The 15273-nt window shown below is 36.1% G+C and overlaps 1 protein-coding gene across 2 annotated transcripts in view; it reads right to left on the reverse strand.

Annotated features, from left to right (window-relative positions):
* VWA8 (von Willebrand factor A domain containing 8) overlaps nt 1–15273 on the reverse strand; it is a 186372-nt gene that overhangs the window by 97331 nt on the left and 73768 nt on the right. For both annotated transcript variants that reach the window (XM_064645638.1, XM_064645639.1), the window contains exons 20-21: nt 13123–13194; nt 2861–2937 (exon numbers count right to left, since the gene is read on the reverse strand). In XM_064645638.1, coding sequence (XP_064501708.1) covers nt 2861–2937; nt 13123–13194 — 149 coding nt within the window. The remainder of the gene's footprint in view (nt 1–2860; nt 2938–13122; nt 13195–15273) is intronic.

The following is a 15273-nucleotide window of genomic DNA, read 5'->3' on the forward strand; positions in this document are numbered from 1 at the left end:
GTATGATACAAAATGTGAGATTTTAAAATTACTCCTGGTAATAGTTCATTGCGTAAGGCAAACACTCCCTCCTTGAACGTCATTGAACATATGTAGAGTTAGATCAGAAGAACTCCTTACACTGTTTTATCAAGACAGAAAAAAACCCCTCAAACCAACAAAAAAAACCACCCTAACCAAACAATCAACAACTAAAACCAAAACAGTTTTAATAGCATTTTTAGTTATCTTATATCCCTGTTCTTAGTCAAAAGAGGTGAAGTATTCTTCTATAAAAGACAATTACATTGCATAACAAACCGTATTAAACTACACAACAGTGTATTTCCCTCTTATTCACAAGCTATTAAAAGTAAATGTGGAATATCCTCATGATTCTGGCACTTAAATAGCATTTAAAGAAACATGTTTCAGAAAATGGTGATTAGATTCACAGATCAGAATACTTCTCAAATTCAGTCTAATTATTTTTGTCTGTTATTTATTTGCTACTTTTATTTATGACATAACACTACATTTTATTAAAGATCTTTAGTATATTAATTTTAAAACTCTTCTCTCTTTCCACTGTTGTAGTTTCTACATCTTCATTATACCCACCAACAAGAATATTTATAGCTAAGGATATATCTCTCTCTTCTCCACAGCAGACATTATTCAGTTGGAAAACCCATTCCATATTGGCATTACCCTACATATGTGCCTATTATTCATTCTGTAGCTAACTGTATGAAGTGACAGTCGATATGGACAAATTTGGGAACTCATGATGTCAGCCATTTTCTGATAGATTCACCACCTCTTTGAAACTCAGAGTCTCAGAATATGCAGCTGACAAGTGCACATTCATTTCCAGAGAGACTAGTTGAAGTGGAACTAGAGAGTCTGTAAACCAAAATTCAAGGACTAATGCAGTGCCATCTGCCAGACATATTTCTGAAAGGGTAGAGAAAGTCCACCTTCATCTTACAGGGAATCACCTCCAAATTTTTCATGAAGAAAGCATCAAAATTATCCTTTTCCCTTACAAGGTAGTCAACTACAATGCATTCTTGGAATGTTCTATTTCTTAGTATCTGTAATTCAGGTATATGAGCACCACTGAAAGTATTATGTTTAGAAATACCTTCCTTGGCATGCTTAAAGGTAGTAGCTAGGAAATCTGCAGAAACACATAGGGTTATGAAAGATGAAGTGCACATTCCAGCATATTTTCTAATAAAATACTTCTATGCCATAAGCTACTGACTAAATTTTCCCCCACAAAGTATGTAACAGCTTACTAGTGAACTGTTGGGGGTTTTTTTGTAAACTTGCTCTTATTTTGTTTTGCAATCCAGAAGTCTGCACTAACAATATTGTAATTCTTATTTAAAAGCCCTGTAAAGTCAAGCAAAGTATTATATAGACTGAGTTCTTCACAAAGAATTTCAAAATGCTACCCAGGAAATAGATTTCTCATGTTTCCATATTTACAAATTATTTTTGTAGGACTGCTCATCATTTTCTGCTTTATTTTCTACTTCAATCTATCTTTAAAACCCTGCAATCATGAACAGTGTTTTACAGAAACTATAGAAGGTTGTATTGACAAGACAATAAAAGCACATTTTTTTTCCTAAGTGATGCATCAACTAGCATGCCGAAACTAATACATTCTACAGCTCCATCATCACCCCAAACACTGTGCTTATACAATGTTCTCCTGAGCTACCTGAATTCATATTAAAGCACTGTTCTGCTTGATCACATCTCACTGGAGAACACACAGAAAGATGGAAATACTGTAGTACTTTGTGAAATAATTGTGATTTGCAAAAATGTCAGTGTATTTTATCTATAAGGAGCGCTCTGCTCCAAGCAGAGAAGACAGCAGGAAAGTTAACACAAAACTAAAAGTTGGAGGTCACAAAAGCAGTATTTTAGAGAGAAGTGACGGAAGTCTAGAAGAGGTAGCATAAAGGAAAACAGTAGTAGAAAAGTAGTGAGATAGAGCTATTCAAGTATCAGGAATACAAGTATAAGACATTTGAAGACAAATGGGTGAGAAAGTGAGAAAGTGTTACAGAGACTGCGTTGTTAAAAGGCAGAATACCAAAGATCAATGTTTTTATTAGCACTATTTAAAAAACAGTGATAATGAAAGGAGACAGAGTGATGAAGCTGGGAAGTTGAAGACAGAGAGGTAAGGACTAAGAATGAAGCTGAAAGAGGATGCAGTTCAATCAAAAATGAGTCTTCTAGATATATTTAGTCTTTATTTCAATTTATTGGTTTCAAACTCATGTCATAAAAAGCAGGTGGATAATTTGCTATTATTTCATCTTTTGAATTGTTTTCAATTGGTTTATTGTCTTGAAGTCCATTTTTTAGCTTGTAATGTAATTTTCTAATCCAAATGTTTATGGGTGAGAAAGAAATACATGCATTTAGCACAAGTGCCAAAGGAAAAAAGCTAAAAAGCCTTTATTATGTAAATTTTTTTGTCTGATGAGTGATATATTCAAACAAGCACCTTTGAATTTTTCCCTCACACAGTATCTCATGCTTAGGGAAATTTCTCCAGAAATGACAGCAAAATATATTACTAACTTCTTGAACCAAGTTAACATCAGTATTCTCTGACTTCTACTTCCTCTTATATTAAACAATGCGACTGCATTATATTCTTGTACCCACCCCCTCCTCAACCTGTCAGCTTATTGCCTCTGCCAGACAAATTCCTGTGGTCTGTGTGCCACTTGCCATAATACGGTCTTTGTTCAAACAGTAAGAATACATTAAACTTCAGAAACATGAGTTTTAAAACATGAGAAATTAGACTGAAGACATAAAGGATGAAAATCTAACACATTCTTACCTATGCAGCTGTAAATACTCTCTGGGCCTGTTTAGAAGGTGAAGGAATCTGTCAACAACCTTGTTTTTCCCAACACCCTGCAGTAAATAAAAATATTAAGACATAATACAGATGTACACATTTAAGGGTTATAAACAAAGAAAAGATAACTTGCCAAAGCTGTTAAAATACTCTCCATACTCCTTTACATGAAAGTACAACTTCAATTCAGTTCAGAGAATTCTGAACACAATTAAACGATATATGTTTTATTTTACATATATTTGCAAAATACTTATCTGTCTTACTAGAAATAACCAGAGGTAGGATTGTATCCCTAGAGTTATGTCACACATGCTGATGCATCCTTTAACTAACACCAGTTTTTCCAGCCTTTCTGTTTCATAAAGGTATTGCAAAAATGTCAATGCTAGGAAGTTGTCTCGCATTTAATAGGAAAAGGTCATTCCCAGTGGTTGTAGGAAACTGGGAATGTTACAGTCCTGTAACTGTCAAATGGAGTTTGGGCACAGCCTTGGTAATACTTGCTGATCCCATTCCACTGGAGTTACTAAAAAAGACTCAAACAGAATCAGAATTTGGTTGGAGATAAAAATGTATAATTGTCCTATTGGAGGATGTCTGCAGTAGCAAGCTGTGCAAAATGATGACAGTGGGTTTATTAAGTGAATCAGGTGTTTCTAACACCCTGCTGTGCCCTACAAAATCAGTTCAGGAGCTGGTATTTCAGTACAGGCCTAACCTGGTCCCATGGAAGGAATTAGCACTTTAGTCTTATCCTAAGAAAATCTGGGTCTTGTATCCAACTGCAGTAAGGAGATTCCCTGCAAAAGTACATTCTTGATCAGCTCTAAAATGCTGATGTTGATGCAGACCAAGATGTAGAAATTCTTATCCTTCCTGAAAGGATGTGGTTGCAGATTTGGGAACTCAGAAGGCCAGTGAGATTACTGAGGGTTGCAAAGGAAAAAGAAAAGGAAACAGTAGAAAGAAAATCTCAATTGTAGCTTAGCCAAAAGCTGTTTGACAAGACACTGTCCCTTTGCTGAGATTCTCACTCTGACTGCATGAATGCAACTAGTAGTCCACACCAGTGGATAAGAAGATAAATATAACCCACAGAAAGATTAAAAAGATTAGATTAAACCAACTTGAGATTCCCTAATCTGTTTCACTTGGCATTGAAACAGAATAGGAGCATTCAGAGCTGCAAGTTATGGCATTTATGACTGTAAGTTCTAGCTGAATGATGGTAACTGCCAGCTGCAGAATTGCAAACCGCTTAACCTTCTTAAAATGGGTCTCTCATCTGACTACATTTATGAAAATGGAGAATCATGCATGTATGTGTAATAGTTGAAACCACTGGAGAGTTCTCACCATGAGAGCAGAGGAAAAAATACCACAGCGCAGACAAGAATAAAACTACCTAGATTCTGCTGCAGACTTGACTCCAGACAAGAGAGCCAACTCAAGTCAGTGTTCTGCCACACGCCTCCTCACAAACCTTCTTCCACCTGATTCTTCAGAAGAATCTACAGCTTTACACATAGGTGTAGTAAGAAGCTGCAACACGCTTAATATCTTTCACCAGTTGTTTCCGAAAAGTGTCACTGGAAACAGTTCTCTACTGCTTTGAAAGGGGATGAAACTGCAGAACTTATAGGACATAACCATCTGGGGGGAAACTTGCAAGTCAGAAATTTTCTCGGAAGCATTAAAAGTAACCAGAAACAGGCTAAGAATCCCCTAGTGGCACACAGTTTTATTCACATATGTTTCCTGCTACTTGCAGTCAGATACTTAAAATCATAAATGGGTGAATAAACAGGAATACTCCTAGTGTCAAGCACAAAACACCCATGCTGAAAGTAGCTTCCTTTCCTAAGAGAGTTAATGATGGCTGGGCAGATGTCTGCACACAGTTTCTGTACCAATCCCAAACAGATTGCATATCCTATTTCGCTGCAGATTCGGACTCCAGCCAGCTGTGGCAAGTACAAAGATGGTGAAATAGATCAACATATTGAATCAATGTCAAACATACTTAATATCAAAAAATGTGGTTACTGTAATTTAAAAAAAAAAAATTGGCTTTCATGTGCATTAACTGAAAGTGCATGTGGTTTTTATGTTTATTATAGATTCTTAGAATTATGTCTGAAAGTATTTTCCCAACTACGAAGTAACAGATTTTTCCTATAGAAAGAGGATCATGTTTTTGTATATTTCTATTCATGTTGTTATCACCAAGGGTATTAAGAGGAGAGCACCTCACTTCTAAGAACTCTCAGAGGACACAAGCATGGTCGAGGAGGACTGTGGAGGAAGGGAAAGAGCACAGTTACTAAAGTAACACAGTGAAGTCAATGGGAGCTATGCCACGACCACATCTCACCCTTTCTTCACTTTTATTTGCGCATCTCATCAGACTCTCTGCACAGTTCCTTTTACTTAATTTTAAGTATACCTCAATTTCAGAACATCATACATTTTTTAAAAGGTGCATACAGTATTCAAAAGCCAAAAGGCATTCCCACCAAGTTTTAGATATTATAAACATGTTAAAATTGCCCAACTTCTAGGTTGAACTGCTTCTGAGAGTACACTGTGTGCCTTCACAGAGGCTGTGGTGTACCACATAAAATCCTTGGCTGGCAAGAGTAGCTGGAGCAAAGTTCACGTCAAAGCTTTTTGATTCCATCCCTCTACATTCCTACTTCATAACAAGTTACCACTTCTCTTTGTCTTGGCTACTCTATTGAGAAGTCACAATATAATAAAAAGGAAGGAAGAGACCAAAGATATTCAGAAGGCTCTTTAGCACCACTAAGAAACTGCAAAAAGAGAGTTTGGATGAGTTCATTTCTTAAGTACTATGCATTAATGTAAGGCCCAGAAAAGCAGGTTTATTCTAAATTCACCTGACCTCCATGGGATAAAGAATATGCCTGGTAGTTTTTTTCAGGTGGACAAGAATTGCGGAAAATGGTAACCCATTTTGGAAATAAAAAAAAACCTCTGAAATGATTTACTGGCACCTAAGAAAAAAGAAATCACAAAATTGCAACAAAGTCATCCTCCTTTCCCCCGCCTGCCAGGGATCAAACTGGATCTTCTGGACATCCCCACAGACAGTAGTCAACTATTCAAGCAGAAAGAATCAGAACTACCCTTCACTTGAACATACTTAAAGACTGAGTTGAACTTGGACTGGATTCAGAATATAATCTCACGTAATTTGCAATTATTGTAGCCTGAGGTAATATTCAGAGGACAAAATAGTTTGCCATTAACACTTGCTGTATGATATTAAATATGCACTATTGCAGTTACTTAATTTAACAGAGATATAAACATGCTAATTAGAGAGAAAATAACATCTGTGTTAGTGTTTCAGCTGAACAGAATAAAAATATTTCAGAAAGCAAATATAAGAGAATTTTTATTCCATCAGACATATGGGACAACTGAAATAGAAAAATGGGAAGTAAATATCTGCACTAATGAATAACAAAAAAGAAATTACGCAATCAGAAGACAAAATAATCTCTTAGTTAAAAATTCTTCTAATTGACAGTGTAAACACTTGCTACCAAGGATGAAATGACTTAATCTTCTGCAGTTTCTAAAATAAAAAAGGTTATTACAGTCCCAGGAGGCATTTTGCAATTCAGGACACAGATCTCACAGTAGTGGGACAAATTTATCCCCTGAACAGCCCAAACAAAGGCAATAAAGTTATAGTACAAAAGAACTGGTCCCAAATTTTTGAAATTAACAATTTGCCTCTTAGGGAAAAAAAAAATCTAAGCCACACTGCCTCATTTTTATTTTCTTCTAAATGATTTTCAGGTCACACTGAAGCAGCTAAAGAGGTTGCCAGGTTGTGCTCTTCAGTACTGCCCTTCAGCTGAAACACTGCAATTACACCTTCTCCATCTTGGCGCACAGCCATCCTGCATAGCAGAGAACCTGTTTCATTACAAAAAGAATGAAACAAATTTTAAAACTGGTAAAAAAGCAGTTTATCACTTTTTCACCTTAGGAAATCCTATTTCATAATTAATTTTAAAATTCCATTATTAGGGAATGAAAGACAAGTTTGGCTTATCATTACATTTTAGTATCCAGAACCCTCATGTCAGAGTTCTCAGTTTCTGACTTCACGGAAAGTGTTGTATTGACAATTTCATTATCACAGAAACTTGCAGCTGAACAACGAAAATGTTCAGAAAATGAAAACACTTTTGCTAACGTACAGTTTCTAACACTGGGTCTGGCACTAAACCACCTTCCATGGCCTCAGTTTGCCTGTTTCTGCCAGCAAAAACATTTGCAATGCATGCATTTTGGTTGAGGCTGCTATTTTCAGAATAGAGGATCATATTTCTGGTTTTCTAAAAAAATGTACTGTTATCAGCAAAGCAACAAGCAGCACCTATACAGAATTGTTTCACACACTCCAGGTGTTATAAAGCCCTGCTTGGAACAAACGTGAATAATGCAGTTTAATAATTGCAGAAGGTGTATCACCAGCAGACACCAGACATTGCTACCAGAGGACCACTGCAATCGACCCTGTCACTGCTACCTTGTTTGAATGTTAGCAACAAATTAAAATACTTGTACAAAAGCAGAGGTGGTTTTAAGTCTTGCCCCAGCTGCAATGTACATTTTTATCAGTCACAACAGCAAGTGTTCTGTGGTTTAGTATCTCATTTTTTTATTATGAGTTTATCATCTAGGGCATGCAAAAATTATGGTGACAGCAAAATAATAAGATTTCACCATTAGAACAAATAAACTTAATTCCCTGATAGGAATCATGAATTGAATGCTTTGGATACATCTCTCACTAAAGGTCTAGATAAGCTTGTAGAGTTTGTCTTTTTCTGACTTAAAGTAAAACTTTCAACCCTGAGCCCTGTCAGGCTAAATACAACCTTTACATTTCCAGCAAGGTAAGACAACTGTGGTTCAGTGGAGAGGAGCACATGAAAAATTTATAATAGAAAGAATTCGTGTGAAGAAACATTAAAAATAATTGATTATTTTTTAATTCTGGTTCTTCCGTTTAATATGTACAAGCAGAAATCGACACTGTAAGCAGAGACACATTTAAAGAGGATGCCTATGCTCATATATGTACATACTGTTATGACTGTAGCAAGTAAAGAAGTATTTTCTGAGTTTTCTGCAACTGTCATACCTAATTCTCTAGACAAAAAATTTCATAGCATCTGGCCCAATTTAGCTTATTTGGAGTTTATTTTCTCCACGCTCATAATAGTAATAAAAGATTGGTTCAGGATAGTACATTCCTGCCTTGTAGAGGAAACTGTCTATCTTTAAACAAGTTCAGGCAGAAAAACAGGGACCCTTATTTCTAGAAAAGTTAAAATGCCAAGGATTTGCTTTTTCAAGTTTTCTGATGACTGAAATTATTACACTCTTAGTTTGTACTTAATTCAATTTCACAACGAGTTAGAAATAAGAATATTATATTAGAAGGAAAAATCTAGTCGAGCACGTCATTTTAAATATTTAAATATTTAAGAAAGACTCAATCATTTTTCAAGAATAAAATAAATTCCTAGTGGGAGCCCAAGCATTCTTGTAAGTTGATCTCTCAGTTAAAGAAAGGCAGCAGCAAGGATGAAATTACATTCTTCTATCAGGAAAATAAATTGGCAAATGTGCCAGAAGGCTGTTACATTTCTAAGCTCTTTTAATCACAGAATGGTTGGGACTGGAAGGGACCTCTTGAAATCATCTAGTCCAACTCCCCTGCTAAAGCAAGTTCCCCTACAGCAGGTTGCACAGGATCATGTTCAGGCAGGTTTTTGGTATCTCCAGAGAAGAATCATCCATGGCCTCTCTGGGCAGCCTGTTTCAGTGCTCTGTCACCCTCACAGTAAAGAAGTTCTTCTTCATATTCAGATGGAACTTCCTGTGTTCCAGTTTGTGTATATTAACCCTTGTCCTATCACTGGGTACTATTGAAAAGAATCTGGCCCCATCCTCTTGACATTCACCCTTAAGGTACTTGTATGCATTGATAAGATCCCCTTTTCCAAGCTAAACAGGCCCAGCCCCCTTTCTCCATAAGAGAGATGGTTCAGTTCACTCATCATCGTCGCAGCCCTCCGCTGGACACAGTAGCCATTATTAACGTATTTGTGATAGTTTACCCTACTGTGGGCTCACATCAACACTTTACTAAGTGCTTCCAAAGATTTTGTTGTGGTCTTCTTTCAAATAATTTGCAGTATTTATCACCTTTATAGAATTCTTCGTTCTACTTCTGAACAGCTCATTCAGTAAATTTCAAGGCAATAAAATAATTCAGAATTGAGCGGTCTGTGAGCCTTCTCTATCCAGAAGGCCACAAATCCCTGGTAACTAGAAATATTTTGTTTGGTATCTTCAAAGACAACCGATGGTAGCCAAGACCTCACCTATGACTAATAAAGGTGGAAACATCCAACACATCTCTTTACACAACTTCCAAATGCAACAATTTTGGAAATGTTATATTTAACATTTAAAATTGTGAGACAAAATAAAAGCGTTTCAGCCACTGCTATTTTCCAACTTTTTCCACATAAACAAATTCTGGTTATTAACATAGTTTCTCTCATATTTGGCAAAGAAAATCCAAGGTCAAGACAGTAAAAGATAGCAAGTAGTGGCCAATCCACGAACCGCACAATGTCCATCAGGAAAAATTTCACAAAAATGCAGCCTAAAAATTTTCCTTGGTAATAAGAATCAATACTCCAGTCTGTCTCATAAGCCAGACTTCTCTCAGAAGCCACTGCAAGAGCAATATGTAATGACTAAATAAACAGTCATTGCAAAGTTTGGAATAAGTAACCTTTACCGAACAGGGCTCTTGCTGTTCTTTGCCTGTTGGTGTGAAAGTAATAAGGAGCTGCTTACTCTCAACCAGAGAAGAAGATGCTGTATAGTTGCTTTGAGAAACTATAGATGGTCATTCACTCTCAGACTACAGGCTCATTCAGCAAGCAATATCAGAAGCCATATTTATAGCACTGGCATGTCCTTTACTTGGAAACTATTTCATAGCTGAAAATTCATATCCATCCACTGAACTCAAAGAAACCTGTTCATTTTTATATGAAATGGAAGCACATTCCAGTTAGCATCCAAAGTAAACAAACAACCACTGTAAAAAAATATTTGGACAAAGCCACATTGCATGTACTACACTTATGTTGGGCCATACAAGACCCAGGGAACACACATGAATGAAGTGTTGTAAAGTAGTTTACTTTAGAAGCTGTTGGTGTCTGTTGGTATCTAACACTTGTCTTCAAGTTCTCCTCAGTTTCATTACGAAAGCCAGTCCCTAACATCCACCAAGATAACTTAATTCTAATTCACTGAATTTCAAAGGGAATTCACTAATTGTCAAAGTCTGTATCTTGAAAAAAATATTGGTAAAAGAACTCTCATCAGTCAGCTCTTAACTAAAATGAATATACAAAAGAGACCACAATTACTTTGAAAAGAGACAGGTCTTAAGATAGCAGAAATTTTCAGTGTGTACACGTGTTATGAAAAAAGAGGCAAAAGTGGAAAACCACATTTAGACACCCAAACAAAGAAAGACTACACCCAAAAAAAGAAAGACTACAGGTCAAGCCTTGCACATTAAATCACAATTGAACGGAGATACTCACTTACATAAGCATAATTTTGAAGGACCAAATTATGTCCTTAGGTATATGCCAACTCATTTAAATATCTAGGAAATTACACAAGCATTCGAAGGGATGTTAGTCATATGTTTTGAAATACCCAGGTTCACAGTATTTGAATTGTCAGTTATTACACTGAATTTCCATGATTCATTTATTCACCAACATGAAGTTTAACAGAAAGGAACTCAAAACAGCACTTTGTATGTCCAAAAAATCATTATCTTTTTCTTCCAAATGTGAAACAAAACTACACACTGATGTATGTACCAAGCAGTGATAAAACCCCATCTTCTTATGCACATCAAACTGTTAAAGTAACTGAACAGAAAATAAGAATCCTATTTTTTAATAATTTGCTTTACAAAAAGAGGATGAAAACTCTAATATCTTCAATGTGGAGTTATCTGCACATGGAGCATGAAAGCATAATTGATGTAATATGGTTGCTTTTAAAGTACATGAATGTGATTCATCACAAGCTGCACAAATTTACAGTAATATATTTAAGGAATTAGTAAGCAATTTCTGAATGGTTAGTGATCATTCCCAAGAAATCAAGAATGACTGCTGTGGTCCTAAAAGATTGCAGAATGGCAAATACAGTGCTTCAAACTTAAAAATAGTATTTCAAAAGGAAAGGCCTGTTGGCCCTTTCTTAGTTACACATAAAAACAGTGGAACAAATTAGTAATGAGTAAACCTGGAAGTACTCAGAAGTATGTTAGCAATTAAAAACCAAAACCTTTATTACTGATTTGCCAAAGAGAAATCACAGCAAATGAACTAATTTTCCAACTTAATGGTACAGCCATTCTAGACAGCTGATGTCTAGAATCAAAGCAATATGTTCCAATACTTCAACCCAGTCAAATCTTTTAACACTGTTTTCAATTAGAGACTCAAAAGCCTGGAGAAAATGTGACACACATTAAAGATGAGAATACCACTGCTGGAAAAATACCTTATATCCTAATAATTGTACTCATACAGTCTTCAAAAATCTTCTGCCAAATGAGCCCTGAGTGTACCACTGGGCTCTGCAAGCTCTTCCCCCCCACCTAGAGTTCTACTTGCCAGTGTTGAAGGTCAGCTCTGAGATGGTGTTCCTGCCTCAGTGGGATTCCTTTTGTCCCCCATGCCTTGGGAGCTGCATGTATCCTCAGGCCCTTTCCTCGGTTCCTTCCCAACCTACACTGTGGAAATGCTGTGCCTGGCCCCGTACCTTGCCGATCCCAGCTTGACCTCAGACCTGCCTCATCCCCATGGACCTGTCTGGCAGCCACAGGCACTTGGGTGAACACGGCTGCTATTCCCAGACCTATTATTTTTGCTTGGACAGTGAAGGACTGCATAACTTGTCATTAAGGACACTGTCCCTGCCTCCCTTCTCCTGTGGTTCAGCCCACTCCTGCTATTCCTTGGCAGCAGGTTCTGCAGGCAATCTGTACTATATAACATTTTAAATACCAACTCAGAAGATGGCATAGACAGCGCTGTTTATGAAAAAGAGTAAACAGATCTTGTTTCATTTATGAAATACATCAATTTCTATTTATGAAAAGATTAAACCTTTTGGGAGAAGCTGGCATCATCCAGCAAAAGTCTACAGAGGTTTCAAGTACACCATCTTTGTAAATTCAAGTAGATAACAAGGATGCTAAACAGATGAGACTGTATATTTTAATATATGCAAACTAATAACAATTAGCATTTTATATTCCTTGCTATATAGGTTAGATCATTAGTGCCTTGTGTTAAACTTTTTCTAAGGGCTATTACAAAAGAGAAACATCTGCTAAAAAATTATTCTATCCTTGTTAAGGAAAAGCTAAGCTAAAGGAAGATTATTTTATGGGGGAAAAACCAACTTGGTTAATAAATAAATAAAGAAATATCCATCAGCAAAGATACTAACCATAGACTTAGATAATACTTGTGTACATCTCTTATCTGCTACTGGAGATTTTAAAGGGCAGCTTTGATACATAGCTAAGAAGGATAACCAAAGCCATTAACTGAAGATTTTAATGGTAATGATGTTACATATAACTAATATTGTGTCAGGGGAGGTTTAGGTTGGACATTAGAAAAGGGTTCATCACCCACAAGGTGGTTGGGCACTGGAACAGGCTCCCCAAGGAAGTGGTCATGGCACTATGCCTGACAGAGTTCAACAAGCATTTGGAGAATGCTTCTAGGCACGTGGTGATTCTTGAGGTTGTCCTGTGCAAAGCCAGGAGTTGAACTTTTATGATCCTTGTGTGTCCCTTCCAACTCAGAATATTCAGTAATTCTGTGATTAATGTTTTGACTTTTTACTCTGATAGCCATGTAAAAAACATTTAAGGTATTTACATTTTCCACAGATATGTGCCCATAAAACCCCTGGACACTATTAGATAAAGAATTAAAAATTGGATCAAATATCTCAGTAGTAGAAATGAATGCAATTTCAATGAAGCAAAACAGAGATTTAACTTCATCATTAAATAATGAGTTTATTTCAGGTATTGTAAGAGATCTTTAACTCACCTGGTTGCCAACTAAAAGAAGATGTTCTCCCAGCAGAAAGTCCTTGAGCATATCTTCCATTACCATCATGTGCTAGAGAAACAAAACCACAATTTTCACCCCTGTTTTTATGCTCTCAAGTTTATGCATTTGCTAATGACAGCAGTACAACAGGAACTTTACTTAAAGGATTTGGGGTCAAAAATTTTTGAACTTTATACTTAGAGCTACCTATTTCATAGCAAGAGTCTCTCAGCCAATAATAGCAAAGGCAATATATCCAACAATGACACAAAAATATGAACTCCCCACATTTATGTCCTCTGCTGCAACTGATTGTGGGTGCCTGATTTCCCTAAATATATTTAACTGTCTGTAATCACTCCTTGTACGTTTCCTTTTAGCCTAGTTGAATGCTTGTTACCAAGAGTGTAAGAACTTTCTTTAGTACACGCAAATTTTCCAGCAACTGTACTTGGAGGAAGCAAAATGTATCCTAGTAGAACATTAGAGAAACCAAACAGAGAGAATAAAAGACAGAGTACATGTAAATTATACACATATATTTTATTAAAGATTAAACGACAGGTCTAATTAATGAAAAATACACTTTTTCTATTCTAATAAAATTTTATTTTCAAGGAAAACAAAGACAGGAAAACGCATGCTCGAATCTGAAAGTGTTTATATGTGTCTTACGATATGTAGCTAATTATTTTAGGTACATTTTTATTAACTATTAATTTATATGTGCCTCATTGAAGCCAAAGTGCTTGAGGTGTATTTTTACATATATTTTATATCATAAAAGGTAACACACACTGTACCTCATTTAACCTTATCTTGCTACTCACAAGTAATTTGTTTAAAAGGATCAAAAGGATTTAAGGATAATGTGGCAATGCAGACTACTTTACTCGCAATAAAGTCGTGTATATTTCTCCACTGTATCTAGTAAAAATAGGTCATCTGTAAGTAGGTCGGTCAACCTACTTAGAGAAATGAATGCTTGCCTTTAAATAAACATAAATTTTTTCACATTATCATCTCATCTCTAGTGCTTGATTAAAAAAGAAAATAATTAAAAATCAGTGGCTTTCCTGTAATTTCTGAGCATAGAAATGCTCATGTTTCTATGTGAAGGATATTTTACATTTCCAAATCTCTCTAGAACACAGGCTGGGGGTGGGGAAAGAAAATACAGTGCAATACCACAAAATCCTAACCAGGCATGTCAAAAGACTACTGAATACTCAAATCACGATTTAATGAGAGTACTTCAAGGCAAATTATTATATTTTCTGGTATGTGTATACACTGGATATTCATAACTGATGAGAATAATTTTGACCAGATACAGGATAAATTCTAGGAAGCCAGTTTACCACACACATTGATTGCGTTTTTTATCTTATTGCTAGGGCAAAATACATCCTTCTGATGACTTCTTTTTTAATCCTAAATTGAATAAATATGTGTACATTATGGTTTCCCTGCAAAGCACCTTAGCCACAAGACATACTATGTATTGATACTACTTCTTTTCTGGTTTGCTTGGGTTTTTTTTTGGCACTAGGACTTAAATTAGCATGCAGACATTTAATATTAGTTACTTACACAAAGGACTTGTAAGTAGACATATCAATATTGTATCACCTTTCGCCTTTATTCATCCATGTTCCCCAACACTTGGCCTGAAAATGGCATTTGGCGTATTACCTAAAACACTATTTCCATCCCTGTGCCACTTGTTCTGGACCAACAGCAGTGTTCCGCAGTAATATCAAATTTCACTGGAACATGAATTGTTTCAAGACCAAACATAGAGAGGCAAAAACCTATGCATTTCATTACATTGTGCAGCACTGCAGAGGGCTGAGGACATATATTTTTCTCTGTTTCAATTTGTTTCTGTGGTTTCTAGAAAATGGAGATGTACTGCAATAAACTCAAATCAAATTTGTTCTCCAGTAGGTTTTGCTAAATGATCATTACAGCACTGGAATGACCGAACTACAAACTAGCAATGGAATATAAGAGTAGAATTTGTTTAGAAATGGGAACAGCTATCCTGACTGGTATTTGGTTGCTATTTCCTTCAGCATTTAGAGGGCAGCGACAGATACAGAGCTACCAGGGACAGATACAGAGCAGATCATTCTCTGCAGCATT

Source organism: Pseudopipra pipra, chromosome 2 (genome assembly GCF_036250125.1).
Source record: "Pseudopipra pipra isolate bDixPip1 chromosome 2, bDixPip1.hap1, whole genome shotgun sequence".
NCBI classification, from domain to species: Eukaryota; Metazoa; Chordata; class Aves; order Passeriformes; family Pipridae; genus Pseudopipra; species Pseudopipra pipra.